General features: G+C 47.6%; 1 protein-coding gene across 3 annotated transcripts in view; it reads right to left on the bottom strand.

The window, feature by feature from the left end:
- Nucleotides 1-15417, bottom strand: part of LOC147019008 (uncharacterized) — a 160028-nt gene that overhangs the window by 14776 nt on the left and 129835 nt on the right. Inside the window, exon 1 of one of the 3 annotated variants that reach the window (XR_015062611.1) lies at nucleotides 15110-15314. The exons of 1 other annotated variant lie outside the window; for it this stretch is intronic. Coding sequence is in view for 1 of the 2 variants with exons in the window: in XM_085899148.1 (XP_085755274.1) it covers nucleotides 14505-14730 (226 nt within the window). In the remaining variant the exon portion in view is untranslated. Of the gene's footprint in view, nucleotides 1-14504; nucleotides 14917-15109; nucleotides 15315-15417 lie in introns of those variants that run through there. One more of the 3 variants, XM_085899148.1, reaches the window with a different exon arrangement.

The following is a 15417-nucleotide window of genomic DNA, read 5'->3' as shown; positions in this document are numbered from 1 at the left end:
AAACCATGAAAAAAATCTGAAAACACTCCGTGGGAGTATCTCCTGTGCAGCTTCACTTCGCAAGGCAGCTCACCGGATGACGGGATTGGGGAAAAGCCATCGGGACACCCACTATTTAGGGAAACCATGGGGTAACCTTGGAGAAACCTTGGGGATAGGAGGGAAACCAGTAGGTAATCTTGCCGGGTCAGTTTGCAGTAATGTGTGTCGGGGTGGTGCTGAATTGTTGTCCACCAGATGGCAGTCTCCTTGGGTTAACCTGAGGCGGTCCCTTCGGGTGGGTGCCTGAAATGTCCTCTCCATAAGAGAGGATGACTACCTGTCTCTGTTACCATCTGAGCTCAAGCGTTTGGACATCGGTATTGCAGCACTCTCTGAGGTTCGGAGACCGGATTGTGGCGAGATTATGGCGGGTGATTACACCAGCTTTTGGTCTGGTCACTTTGGTGGTTACCATGCCCAAAAAGGTTGCTGTAGCTGTGTCCAATAAGCTGACTCCAATGATAATTGAGGTAACACCGGTCAACAAGTACATTATGAGAAGAAAGATTCGTCAATCCATGGGGGTCATTTCCCGGGTCTGTATATATATATATATATATATGCTCCGACTGAGGCGAGTGATCTCACTATGAAGGATGGCCAAACACGACATGGCCAAACCATATACTGGGAACCATATACCCAATGCTCGAGTCTGTGGTTGATCAGTGCTCCAGGCAAGATACTCTTTTAGTCTTGGGGGATTTCAATGCTTCGACTAGAACTGATAGGGATGGTTATGAGACATGTGTTGGTCCCCATGAGCCTGGAACTGTAAATCAGAATAGCTCTAAGTTCCTTGAGTTTGCAAGAAGTCATGGACTTAGGGTGGCTGGTTCATGGTTTCAGCGCCCACAGGCTCATCGCTGGACTTGGTATTCTGACGCTGGCGGTATGGCAAAGGAGACTGACGATGTGCTCATTGTTGGTTGCTGGAGGATGATCCAGAACTGCAGGGTCGACCAGAGTGCTCAGTTACTCAATAATGACCACAGGCTTGTGGTAGCAATTCTGAAGTTGCAGCGAAAATTCGGGAGAATGGTACCATCCCAGCCTTGGTTGTATGTTGGCAAGCTCAAGGATGAGAGGGTAGCTGAGGAGTTTGTGAACAGGCTGAGTGGAGATTTGGGGGGTCTGGGTGCTTTGAGGGATCCTGAAGAGTTGTGGAGAGCCTTCAGGACCACCATCCTCGGTGTTGTCAGTTGATGTCTTGGAACTCACTGTAGGGCAAAGAAGAATTTTGTCTCTCAAGGGACGCTGGATACCATTGCCCAGTCTCAGGGCCAGGCTGAATGGCAGAGCTGAGCTGTTCAGGTTGCTGAGGCGGAAAATTGCTCATGCCCTAAGGTTGGACAAGGAGGCCTATGTGCAAGGAATCTGTGAGGGGGTACACCATCACCTGTAGTCAAGTGATTCTCATCCTGCTTACAGGGGAATTTGAGCATTGCGTTCCATCAAGCCCATCCCTCGGTGTACTGCAATTAGAGGAGTGGGTGGTGGGCTCTTGACAGAGGAGTCCGAAGTCAAGACCTGCTGGACAGGTTACTTTGAGCGGCTGTACCAGGCTGATCTACCAGCTGTCATGTTGGATGTCAGGGGTTTTTCAATCCCGATTGCTGACCCTGCAATCAACTGTGATCCACCTTTGCTTGTGGAAACACGGGCTGCGGTGAACCGGTTGAAATGGGCTAAAGCTCCTGGGATCTGTGGCATCCATGCTGAACTTCTCAAGGCTGGTGGAAATGCTGTACTCATGGTGTGGCATGCAGTTCTGTGCTCTGCCTGGAACACAGGCATCATCCCAACTGACTGGAAGAGGGGCGTTGTTGTCACTCTCTGGAAAGGTGTGATCGCCAAGACTGCAACAACTACTTGATCTCAGTGCTGGGCAAGGTCTTTGCTTCGATAATTATTGATGGGGTTCACCACGATGTGCTTGAGCATCAGCATCCAGAGCAGTCAGGCATTGCACCAAAGAGGTCAACGATTGACCGTATCCTTTCTCTTCGGGTCCTTACTGAACGTCGATGAGAGTTTCGGCAGGGAAAGCTTGCAGCTTATGTTTATCTCTGCAAAGCGTTTCATTCAGGGAATAGGTATGCCCTCTGGAGGATTCTTAGTCTTCGTGGGGTGCCACCAAAACTGATCAATCTACCGTCTGAATTATACTCCAGTACTAAGAGTGCTGTGAGATGTGGTGATAACATCTCGGACTTATTTTGAATTGTTACTGGAGTTTGTCAGGGGTGTGTCATGGTCCCCACACTTTTCGGCAATTATATGGACTGGATTCTGGGGACGATGTCTGAGAGATCAAGCTGTGGTGCATAACTTGGGAATGTCAAGATCTCTGACCTTGATTTCGCAGATGATGCAGTCATCATTGCGGAGACTCTAGATTACCCTTTGGGGGCCCTCTAGGTGCTGAATGAGGAGTCGGAGCAACTGGGATTACGGGTTTCCTGGGTCAAAACTATGATCCAGGCTTTCAATGACATCTTGGATGCTGCTATCCTGTCTGTACTTGTTTGTGGTAAGGATGGTGAGGTCATGGAGAGATTCACTTCCCTTGGCAGTGATATTCATATGTCTGATGGCTGTGAGCCAGAGGCTAACAGACGTCTGGGTCGGGCCTGGGGAGTCATGGATTCCCTGGTTCATGGATTTGGCACTGCCAGTACTTGTGTGGGAGGATGAAAGTCCGAGTCTTCAGGTCCTTGGTGCTTCCAGTCTTGTTCTATGGATGTGAGACTTGGACTCTGACCAGGGATCTGAGATGGAGACCTAATTATTTTGGTACCAGGTCTCTTCGGAGAATCATTGGCTATTGCTGGTCAGATTTTGTGTCCAATTAGCGGTTGCTGAGATAGACTCAAATGAGATTTCTTACCTGCATAGTCCATGAGTGTCTGTTGCGGCTGTATGGACATGTGGCTCTTTTTCCTGACGCTGATCCTGCTCACCAGATTCTCTCAGCAATGGAGCCTCATGAGTGGAGGAGGCCAATGTGCCGACCACGTGCCTCCTGGTTGCAGCGGGTTGATCAGCATCTCAAGGAGATGGGGATGGGGTATGCATCTGCCTGGGGGATGGCCAGATGGACGCCCCTGGAGTACCGGCAGAAAGTGGACACAGCGACATGCTGCTCCCATGCCTGACCTGACCAATTATGGCTGGCATACCACTTCACTGATGAAGTCATTGTTGGTCTGTTCTCCTCCTCTTCCCTTTATAAGTTGCCTTCCCTTCACAAATCAGCCTTAACTTGCACCAAAGCACTAGTCTATATAATCTAATTTTGCAAAAAAAAAAAGAATTAACTACAAAATAGAATTTGACCTGAATGTGTTGATGGATATACCTTCGGCCTCCACCCACATCTGATGTCAACCCACCATTAATTTGATGTCAATGAAAGGTCACGAGATAGAGAGCGAGAGAGCGAGAGAGCGAGAGAGCGAGAGAGCGAGAGAGCGAGAGAGCGAGAGAGCGAGAGAGCGAGAGAGCGAGAGAGCGAGAGAGCGAGAGAGCGAGAGAGCGAGAGAGAGAGAGAGAGAGAGAGAGAGAGAGAGAGAGAGAGAGAGAGAGAGAGAGAGCGAGAGAGAGAGAGAGAGAGAGAGAGAGAGAGAGAGAGAGCGAGAGAGAGAGAGCGAGAGAGAGCGAGAGAGAGAGAGAGAGAGAGAGCGAGAGAGAGCGAGAGAGAGCGAGAGAGAGCGAGAGAGAGAGAGAGAGAGAGAGAGAGAGAGAGAGAGAGAGAGAGAGAGAGAGAGAGAGAGAGAGAGAGAGACAAACAAAAAAAACCCCCAAAACACAAGTTACAACTCAAGTTATGGTCTGCATAATGATTCTCAAAAGGCACATGACCTCTGACCCATTGCACCCAAAATTGAATCCGTCCACACTCAACTTTGTATTGCAGTCCATACTTGTGCCAAGTTTGTTTGTCATCCTTCAGTAGTTCATTCACGTGTTATTACGGGAACAAAATGATTTTCAATTAAATGGCACATGCCAAGTCAATCTGAAGGGTGCACTGTGTTCAATCTGATTTTCAATTTGAAGGCTGCAGTTTGGTCAATCTGATTTTCAATCTGAAGATTGCACTGTGGTCCCCATCACAGTTGCCACAAGATATTTTATGACTAGTGCAGCTTACATATATTTTCTGCAGCGTCGTTTGCCCCTACAGGCTGGAGTTGCATATCCAAACTTTTGGCACATGAAACATCTTAAGGAGGGTGATGTATTCATGTACAGTGAAGGCTTGATAGCCGAGGAACACCTTGGGGGGAGTTGGACTGGATTCCTGAAGGTCAAAACCACTGAGGTGGTGTCAACCTTGACCCCCATCCCTGACCATACGTGGTAAGACGGCAGACGTTCACAACTCCCACATCCGCTAAATGGCTCTTAAAGTCAATAATTTATTTAACAATTTATTGGACGACTCAATCCCGTGAATGACTCCTCGGCTCTCCCTCAGAGACCTAGGCATTTGACACGAGATTCAAACACTGCCAGAATAAGAGGCTCTCAACACTGTTTCCCATTGGGTGACCGATTCACACTCGATGAACAGGTCCCCGGTGTGACGACTCAGAAGCAGATTCACTGGAGACAAATGGGAGTTTCAAGCCTTCTGTAGCTGTACTGCCATTACATACGCAGGCATACTAATCCCTCATGTAGTTGCACCGACGTATTACATCATCGTACAAATACCAACGCCATAAAACGTAGTCAAGACATTCCTCCCTCCTTAGTTTAAAATGTCTCCTGACATTTGCTTCAACATTTCAAAAATTAAATTTTGCAATAAAGAAATAAAAATATAATGATCTCTTCACTGGAAAATATTAAAACATGAATTACATTTACCTGCAGGTTTACAAATTTGGCAATTACATACAATGCAACTAGTAGTGCATGCAGCAATTATGTAGACAATACTTAAATTAAGATGTACCACAATCTGAGATGGACACACGATGTCAAAACACAATATCTAAAGTTACTTATGGAATTCCTTTCCTTTTCTTGGAAGAAAGAACAGCATCTAATGCAGGATGCCATCGTGATAAGTAGCAACAAACCAATCAAGAGGTGAACAAGCTTCAACTTTAACAGGCAAGGCACCAACACATCTTGTGTCAGATGGGTCGTATCTGTGTACAGGTTTGGGGTGATGTGAAGAACACCATAAGGAAACTGTCGTTGGGGCAGTTTGTGACGCATCAGAGAGTGTCGCAATGTTTATTGTCGGAAGTCATTCCCAGTGGGGAACTGTCAGGAATGGAAGGGTTGGGAAACATGGCTGCGGCACTTTGGAACTGACCTTGCCAACCCATCATGTCTTTGTCTGAAGTGTCACGGGAAACCGGCGGGGTCCAACCGAGAGATCAAAGGGTTCTGCCCCAGGGGCAAATGATAGTTCACCATCAGGATCTGGGTCCAGCTGGCCTTCTGATAAGGGTAGGCACGTTTTGAGTTCTGGACATTTGCAGTTGTAGAATGACTCGACAAAGGAGAAGTAATCCTGTACATCAGGCAATCAAGAACTGAGACAACGTCGTACAGACCAAGCCATCAGTCAGCAAACTTTTTGCTTCCTCTGAAATGAGATTATCTCTGACCATACTTTTGAACCATGAAACTGCTACATCCTATTGCACAAATTGGCCAAATGCTTCTTCACTTGATGAAAAGCTGCCATCAGTCGTTGGTGCAGCTGAAGAGCAGATTCGTTTTGTGTCTGGTTGTTTGGTTGTTGCCATGTTCCGGTCAGTTGTTTTTTGTTCAACCATCTTTTCACTGTGTACACACGTCCTTTCAGGTTCTCTGGACAGTCAAGAGCAAGATGAGTATACTGGTGACATATATAGCAGCCACCAAAATGAAAAGACTTTCTATCATCTGGTGGCAAAGACTGTGGTGAGAAACCATAAGAGAATTCTCACGGGCTTGGGGAATGGTTACGGGCTCGGAATTATTGTGTGGGCTGGAATATCTCTTTAGTTGCGGCGATCGCTGATATGGGCTTGGTTGATGGGCAGAATACTCCCCCTTCCGTCGAGGGGAATAGCCACATGATCTGTCTTCTGGTGAGACAGACCTGTGTCCGATCGGAAGCACGTGGCCAAAACTCGTGGCTATATCCACGTCGTGTATATCCACGTCGTAGTGAGCGTCTCAACAGGTATCATTCTCGAAGTAAGAAATCTTGGGATCAAACTGGGCAGGTGTGAGTAACCCAAAGATGAGGAGTCCATGTGATCATCACTTCCATGCCATCTGGGAGAACTAAATTGATGTGGCTTGGATATTGGGTGTACTCTCGGTCATCCCAATACGTAGCCTCGCAAAAAGTGTCATTTGCGGAAAAACTCACATAAACACGGTGACTGGGCCTGTGGGGTGGAGAAGATGTGCACCTAAACGAGGGGGTGAGAGGTACAAAGGGAAGATATTCCACTGAGTCCAGAGGGTCTTTCAGAAGGTCAGGTTTGGGAGAATGCGCCAGAGCAGCGCGTTGCTGCATCCACTTTCCGCGGGTACCCCGAGGGCCTCCTTCTGGCCATCCCAGAAGATGCCTGGCCCATCCCCATCTCATTGAGATGTTGATCAATCTGCTGCAACCAGGACGCACATGGTCGTCACATTGGCCTCCTCCACTCATGAGGCTCTCTTGCTGAGAAAACCTGGTGAGCAGGATCAGCGTCAGGAAAACGAGCCACATGTCCATACAACCACAACTGACGCTCACGGACAATGCAGGTAACAAATCTCATTTCAGTCTCTCTCAGCAACCGCTCGTTGGACACAAAGTCCGACCAGCAATAGCCAAGAATTCTCCAAAGAGACCTGGTACCAAAGGAATGAAGTCTCCATCTGAGGTCCCTGGTCAGAGTCCAATTCTCACATCCAGAGAGCAAGACTGGAAGCACCAAGGACCTGATGACTCAGACTTTCGTCCTCCCGCACAAGTACTGGAAGTGACAAAACCCATGAACCAGTGAATCCTTGACTCCCCAGGCCCGACCCAGACGTCTGTTAACCTCTGGCTCACAGCCAGCAGAGACATGAATATCACTGCCAAGGTAAGTGAATCTCTCCACGACCTCAACATCCTTGCCACGAACAAGTACCGATAGGATAGCAGCATCCAATATGTCATTGAAACCCTGGATTTTAGTTTTGACCCAGGAAACCCGTAATGCCAGCAGCTCCGACTATACATTCAGCACATTGAGGGCCCACAAAAGGATATCCAGAGTCTCTGCAAAGATGACTGCATCATCTGCAAAATCAAGGTCAGAGATCTTGATATTCCCAAACGATGCACCACAACTTGATCGATCTGACATCCTTCACATAATCCAGTCCATACAAGTGCTGAAAAGTGTGGGGGCAAGTACACACCCCTGAAAAACTCCAGCAACAACTGAAATTAAGTCAGAGATGGTAGCACCACATCTCACAGCACTCTCAGTACCAGAGAATAGTTCAGACGTCAGATTGATCAGTTTTGGTGGCATATCCCAAGAAGATGAAGAATCTTCCAGAGGGCATTCAAGATTCACTGACTCAAATGCTTTGCAGAGATCAACATGGGCTGCAAGCAATCCCTGCCAAAAACTCTAATCTGCATTTGGTGAGGACCCAAAGAGCAAGGATACGGTCAATCGTTGACCTCTTTGGTGTAAAGCCGAACAGCACTGGACGATGGTGCTCAAGCAAATGGTGGTGAACCCTGTCAAGAATTATCTGAGCAAAGACCTTGCCCAGCACTGAGAGCAGCATCACCCCTCGGTAGTTGTTGCAGTCTTGGCGATCACCCTTCCCTTTCCAGAGGGGGACAACTAGGCCCCTCTTCCAGTCGGTTGGGATGATGCCTGTGTTCCAGGCAGAGCAGAGATCTGCATGCAACAACACGAGTACAGCATTTCCATCAGCCTTGTGAAGTTCAGTATGGATGCCACAACTCCCAGGAGCTTTACCCCATTTCAACTGGTTCACTGCAGTCTGTGTTTCCACAAACTAAGGTGGACCACAGTTGATTGGAGGGTCAGCAATAGGGATAGTAACACTCCTGACATCGAATGCAATCGCTGGTGGATCAGCCTGGTACAGCCACTCAAAGTAACCGGCCCAGTGGTCCTTCACTTCAGACTCCTCTGTCAAGAGCCCACCACACTCTGCTCTCGCTGCAGTACACCGATGGACGGTATTGGAGGAATTCCCCTGTAAGCAGGATGAGAATCACTTTTTTTTGTATACCTTGTCGAGGCTCATGTGAGAGCGAACACACAACACACAACAAAGGGGGCATGAGACAAGAGTGGCGGGAGTGGGAAGGACAAAACAGTGGGGAGCAGAGACATTAGGAGATCTTTGGAAGGGAGAGGGATGCGGCAGGGAACATGGGGAATACAAGATGGACATTACAGGGACTTTCAGCAAGGAAAGCAGGGAATTTGAAGGAGGTGGGCTTGGGTGGATTATCGGGGGTAGAAAAGATCGAGGATTTGGATGGGGGATGATAAGAGGTGGTGGTGAACAGCTGTTTTGAAGGGCTGGAGGGAAGAATGGGATTGAATAGAGTGAGGGAGTTTCTTCCAAAGGCGGGAAAAAAAGAGGAATGAAAGAATGAAGGTGAGCAGTGATTCGTGATTTTGGTAGTTTTACCAGAAGGGGGGTTGTTGGCAGACCATGAGTGCCCTGCAGAAATGTGATGGGGATAAATCGCAGAGAGAGCAGGGTGGGGCGGGGGGGGCGAGGCTGGAGAGGAGACGGTAGAAGACAGAAAGACCACCGACCAGCCTGCGGTGAGAGAGTGAGAGAGTGAGAGGCCCAAAGACTCAGCCTCATTGAGTGAGATGCCAATGATCCGAAATGCCTTGGTTTCCACAGCGTGAAGCCGAGAAAGGTGGGAGGCAGGAGCACCAGCCTAGACAGGAGAGCAGTACTCCGTCAGGCTGCGGACGAAAGCTTTCTAAGTGGTCAGGAGCTCAGGTGGGCTGAGGAAGGACTTTGCACGATGGAGGATTCCCAGTCAGCGACTGGCTTTGGAGGCCAGGTTTGAAATGTGGCTTTCCCAAGGAAGGCCATGGCAGATAGTGAGACCCAGAAGCTTGAAAGAAAGGACTTCTTCCAGAGGGTTGTTGAGAAAGTGGATGAGGGGATTTTCTAAACAGTCCTTTCGGAAAGACATCGTGAGAATGTGAGATTTGTCCGGATTGAAAGACATGTTCCACGTGTTGGACCAGTTTGTGATTTTACCCAGATCTGCAGTGAGTGAAGAAGCTGCTGCTTGCAGGTCTGAGGGATGACCGATGGTACGTCAGAGGGTGGAGTCATCAGCAATGAGATATAGAGGATTTTCCAGGGAGTCGGAGAGATCATTGATGAAAATCAGAAAAAGAACAGGGCCCAGAACGCTACCTTGAGGAACTCCAGCCTGGACAGGAAGAGGGGATGAAAGAACTTCATTTAGGGCCACACGTTGACTGCGACAGGAGAGGAAGTCTGTGAGCCATGAGTGGAGATGGCCTTGGATACCATAGGAAGAGAATTTGGTGAGCAGGGCAGGGTGCCAGACCATGTCAAAAGCACGTGATATGTCCAGGGATACGGCTCGGATTTCCTGTCTGGCATTGAGGGCTGCCATCCATTTTTGGGAGAGCAGAAGCAGCATATCCAGGGTAGAGTGACCTGGTCTGAAACCAAATTGATGATCGGAAATCAAGCCATTGGAGAAGAGGAAGGATTTAATGTCTGAAGCGATGATGGATTCCATAACCTTGCTGATGATTGGGAGAAGGCTGATGGGTCTGTAGTTGCAGGGATCTGTTTTTGTACTTTTTTATGCAGGGCAGTAATGTTTGCTGATTGCCAAGGAGATGCCAAATGACCTTGAGCAAATGAGAGGGTGAATAGAATAGAGAGAGGGTGAGTAAGAGCAGAAGAGCAGGTTTTTAGGACAAGTGGACTGATGCCGTCTGGGCCGGTTGCAGAATCTGAGTTGAGGTTTGACAGCAAGCTTTCCACCTTGTCAGGAGAAAAGGACACAGAGTCCAGGGACATTTGGGTGCGAATGGGTATGGTGGGTAGAGAAAGCGATGGGTTTTGGACATAAGATTTAGCTGCAAACACCGAGTTTAGGCATTCAGCTTTTTCACGTGCGGTATCAGCAAAGCGGCCATTTGAGGTAAGGGAGGGGATGGAGGGGGAACATACACCAAAAACAGATTTGATTAGATGCCACCAGGATTTTGAGGAGGGAGAGAGGTTTGAAAGTTCAGACTTGAGCAGAGAAAGATTTTGTTTTCTGGCTCTCCTGAGGGTAGATACACACTTGTTCCGAGCTTTATGGAAGGAACTCAGATTACCCACAGTTGAGTTTGTTTTCCTTGAGGCAAAGGCAAGTTGTTTCAGGACAACTGCCTCGCCACAAGCTTCAGTGAACCAAGGGTGGGAGGAAGGGTAGGACAACTTAAGACGAGAGGGGATAAATTTGTGCATGAGGGAGAGCAAGTGTATTTGAAAGAATTCCCAGGATGAGTTGATGTTGGAGAAAGTAGCGATAGGAGACCAGTCTATAAGTTTGATGGCTGCTTGGAGACTCTGCCAGTCGGCTTGAGTGAAATGCCAGACTCGACTGCGGTGAGGTGGTTCTCTGATAATAATAGCCAGAGAGATGTCCAATTTGACAAGGACGTGGTCAGAAGAACCGATTGGAGCGAAGGAAGAGCAGCAGATATTGTCAGGGAAATTTGCCAAAATCAGATCCAGAAGAGATGGAGTACCATTGGTTGAGATCCGAGTTGGGAAGTTGACCGATTGAGTCAGTCCCAATGAGTTGCAGAAAGCTTTTGCTGAAGTGCCATGATAGGTGAGAGAGGTACCCACACCTAGCCAACTGGCATGATGACAATTGAAGTCGCCACATATGAGGAAGAGAGAGTTTGGATGAGAAGATCGAAGTTGTTCCATGTTTTTGGATAGTGAGGTGTAGATGGAGTCATCACTGTTAGGTGGACGGTACAGTGCACATATAAACATGAGGTGAGAGTGGAGGGGAAGCTGTAGCCAGAGGTATTCCTGGGGGTGTGGGGGAGTGAGGGCAGTGCATGGGGAGTGAGGAATAGAGTATTTGATGAAGAGAGCAACTCCTCCACCAGGACGAGGCAGAGGTCTGTCATACCGGAGGAGGGAGAAACCAGGGAGAGATACTTGGGAGTCAGACACGTCTTGGGGAGGAAAGTTTCTCGTGAGGCAGATTATGTCTGGTGATGCTCTACCCCCTCACAGATTCCACAGGCATCACTTGACCACAGGTGATGCTCTACCCCCTCACAGATTCCTTGCACATAGACCTCCTTGTCCACCTGCGTTCCTGCATGTACAGTTTTATGCATCAGCTCACGGAACAGCTCAGCTCTGCCATTCAGCCTGGCCCTGTGACTCTGGTCAATGGTATCCAGTGTCCCTTGAGAGACAAAATTCTTCTTCGCCCTACGGTCAATTCGAAGAAATCCATCGGCAACGTCAAGGATGGTGATCTTGAAGGCACTCCACAATTCTTCCAAATCCCCCAGACCGTCCTCACCCCCCCCCACCAATCTCCACTCAGCCTGTTCGCAAACTTCCCAGCTACCCTCTCATCCTTGAGCTGTTGGGATGATACCATTCTCTGGATTTAAGATGCAACTTCAGAATTGCTACATCAAGCTTGTGGTCAGTATTGAGGAGCTGAGCACTCCGGTCGACCTGCAGTTCTGGATTATCCTCCAGCGACCATCAACGAGGACATGGTCAATCTCCTTTGCCACACCTCCAGCGTTGGAATACCAATTCCAGCGATGAGCCTGTGGGTGCTGAAACCATGAACCAGCCACCCTAAGTCCACGAGTTCTTGCAAAGTCAAGGAACTTAGTGGTGTTCTGGTTCACAGTTCCACACCTGTGGGGACAAACACATGTCTCATAACCACCCTTATCAGTTCCAGTCAATGCATTGAAATCCCCCAAGACTGGAAGAGTATCTCGCCTGGGGAGATTTTTGAAACCCAGCCACTAGATTTGAAACCTTCAGAAGAATGTTTCAAATCTAGTGGCTGTGGGTATGGGTCAGTGGGGTAGTCATCCCTTGCAGCCAAAACGGTCTCAATGGGAGCCAGGTGTGGCCTCTTTAGTTTGAGCCATATCAACCAGTCCATCAAGAGAGACAGACTGTTGGTCGGTGTTTTGTGTCTGCAGTTGTTGATAAATGTACTGACATTGGGATACTTAACGTGTTGAAAAACTTGTCATTCACAACCAGTGCAGATTGCTCATCCATTACGGTCGTACAATGGTGGGGTGCCCATCAACGCAAACGAACTGCATACGCTACATAACTTTCATGATTGCTTTTTGTCGCTTCGTTGAATATAATAGAGCGTGTATGTCTCTGGAGTGGTCCACTAAAACTACTTTTTAACATTTGAGCAATTGATGAATGGTTGTTCTTTGCAGTGTCTTCCAAAGTTTCCCACTTCGCTCTAGTGTACCCATCCTAATGCCTAGTGTTGGCTTTGCGGTTAGGGTGGTGGCTTGGGATCCTCGGCTCCTGAGTTTGAGCTCCGTTGGCCACTGAATTAACACCAGGTGGGGTTGATACAGCCTGTCAACCTTCCGAGGTCGGCGAAATGAGCACCAGTGTACTGGTAATCGGGGCACTGCATCAGTAGCATAGCCACGCCCATAACCAATGATGCAACCAGCAGCCAAAAAGGCAGCACACGATGGGAACCTATCTCAATCCGCTGTCACACCTTGACGTTTTAGCCAGCGTATGGCAACGTATGTAAAACGCTAGCGTACGCTGAACTATTGATGTTTTTTTTTTTCAGTTTTAGGCATATTCATAACGAGTTGGACGTATGCATAAGGTATTAGTAACGTACACAGAACGTTTCTATAACATATAGATAACTGATACCAACGAATACTTAGCATGTTGTTGGCGTTCACAACCTATGCCCAACGATAGTCTAACGTTTGCATAGCGCGCGGCAGCGTATCGCCGACGATCACGTGGCGTAGCCTATTAAAAGGCTGTCGCTTGACGATTCAAATCATAACCGCACGAGACATCGAAGTGTCAAGGCCTTGTCACACGTTGACGTTTTAGCCAGCGTATGAAAAATTTGCCGAATACACTGGCACACGTTGAATACATTATGGGTAAGTTTTGTATACGTTAAGAGCACGCTGAAGCACGCTGGCATACGTCGCAGTACGCCGAGCACGTCGACAAATTTTAAGCATGCTCAAAATTTTTAGTAGACGTATGCTAGCGTTTGACTCACACGTTCCGCATACGCTGGCCATAAGTTGTAGGTACGTTATGCGATCGTTGACACACGTCGACACACCTTACTTGTAAGTTACTCATAAGTCGAAACACGTCGAGGTAATGTTTAGCGTACCCGAAACTTATTTCTAACTTATGAGTAACGTGCTTTGAACCTATGTGTAACGTATCTCCAACGCATATTGACGTATGTAGATGTATTTGACGTCTTCCGGACGACCACAGAACTTACTGAACGTGTTACTAACTTACAGCTACCGTATAATGGCGTATTGGCAGTGTTTAGGGGAATTGGCATATAAAAATGGGGTTTACAGGAGGAACCCGTCAGTGTTCCAGACTCCATGGTTTTTTCTTGTTTGTTCTTTCTTCTTCGGCATGACGGTGATGTTGACACTTCGATTTCTAGTGCGGTTATGATTTAAATCGTTGAGCGGCAGCCTATTAATTATATTATATTATAACCGCACGAGAAATCGAAGTGGCAGCACTAGAAATCAACATCACCGTCATGCCGAAGAAAAAAAAAACAAGAAAAAAAAAACAATGGAGTCTGGAACACTGAAGTTAAACATTACCTCGACGTGTTTCGACTTACGAGTCACTTCCAAGTAACGTGTGTCGACGTGTGTCAACGATCGTGTAACGTGCCTACAACTTATGGCCAGCATATGCGGAACGTGTGAGTCATACGCTGGCATACGTCGAAAATTTTTGAGCATGTTAAAATTTGTCGACGAGCTCGGCGTACTACGACGTATGCCAGCGTGCTTCATCGTGCTCTTAACGTATACAAAACTTACCCATAACGTATTCGACGTGTGCCAGCGCTTTAGACAAATTTTTCTTCTGTCGGCATACGGTGGCTAAATCGTCAAGGTGTGACAGCGGCTTAACAACAAAGACAACACTTTGCCTTTGCAATTGACGTACAAGAGGTTGTCTCAGGCCTTATCAACTTTATCTAGAAACACTTTAAGGGTGTCATCAGAACCGCTTACTCCAGTGAACGTTCCAGCATAGTCTTTAACCTTACTGTAGACATACAAGTGGCCATTCTTTCTGTATGTGACCTCAATATTGTTGTCTATTATACTGGTCCTCACGCTGGTTGGTACTGAGGTCTCGGATTTGGTTTCTCAGGGCTGTCCATTCTTGGTTCAACTCTGCACGAACCACGGCACTCGCTGTTGAGATGTCTTCTTTTTCCTCTTCTTCTTTCTCTACTTCTCCTTCCTCTTCTTCTTTTTCTTCCTCTTTTCCTTCCTCTCCTTCCTCTTCTTCTTCTTCCTCTTCTTCCAGCCGCAGTTCTAAATCTTCCAGAATGGCCATGACTCATGAGGAAATGCGGATATAATGTGTTTTATGAGAAACTAGGTGAAAGTACATACGGTATCATGTTGATACAAGTGTAGATTACAGCAACAGGAAATTAGGGCAATCTTTGGGTGACGCAAGGTCTACCTATGTAAACTCGACTCTATGTACCCATTTAAATAAATAATTCGAGATTCGTCAACTCTTTACGTTGCTTTCCGTATGGTCCAGTTGGGCACGACTTGTTGCCGCATGTGTAGGGCCTCAGGACGGACCCCATGCACACTTTACACTCGTTCACTCCGGCTCCCACAGTCCCACGTTCTAACTGAAGCCGAGACCCTGCGCGCTCTTTCCCCTCCTGTCCTAAAACCAACCGCGGCACCGGTGTTACCTCATGGAGCAGTGACGTCACTCGCGGCATTTTTTTTTTCATGAGTCTCCAGCGACAGTTATTCGGCGGGCTTTCGTACTGAGCTAATAACATCTGGATCGTCTTTTATCATTCTCAAGTAAATCCTGAAGTAGCATCCAAATAACATTTTTTTTATTTTTTTACAGAAAAAGCGTCTGTTAAACTGTTTTACTCCACTTTATACATCGCTCAAATCGCCGAGTGAATGAATTGCCCGGTTGCCATGGTGATCGGCACGTCTTCCCTGCCGATTTCCCGGCTCGCTCTCTATTGGTCGGTTACATTTT

This window comes from Eptatretus burgeri, chromosome 10, assembly GCF_056783735.1.
Source record: "Eptatretus burgeri isolate ZD-2024b chromosome 10, Ebu_testis_v1, whole genome shotgun sequence".
Taxonomy (NCBI): domain Eukaryota; kingdom Metazoa; phylum Chordata; class Myxini; order Myxiniformes; family Myxinidae; genus Eptatretus; species Eptatretus burgeri.
This window is presented reverse-complemented; position numbering and strand designations above follow the sequence as displayed.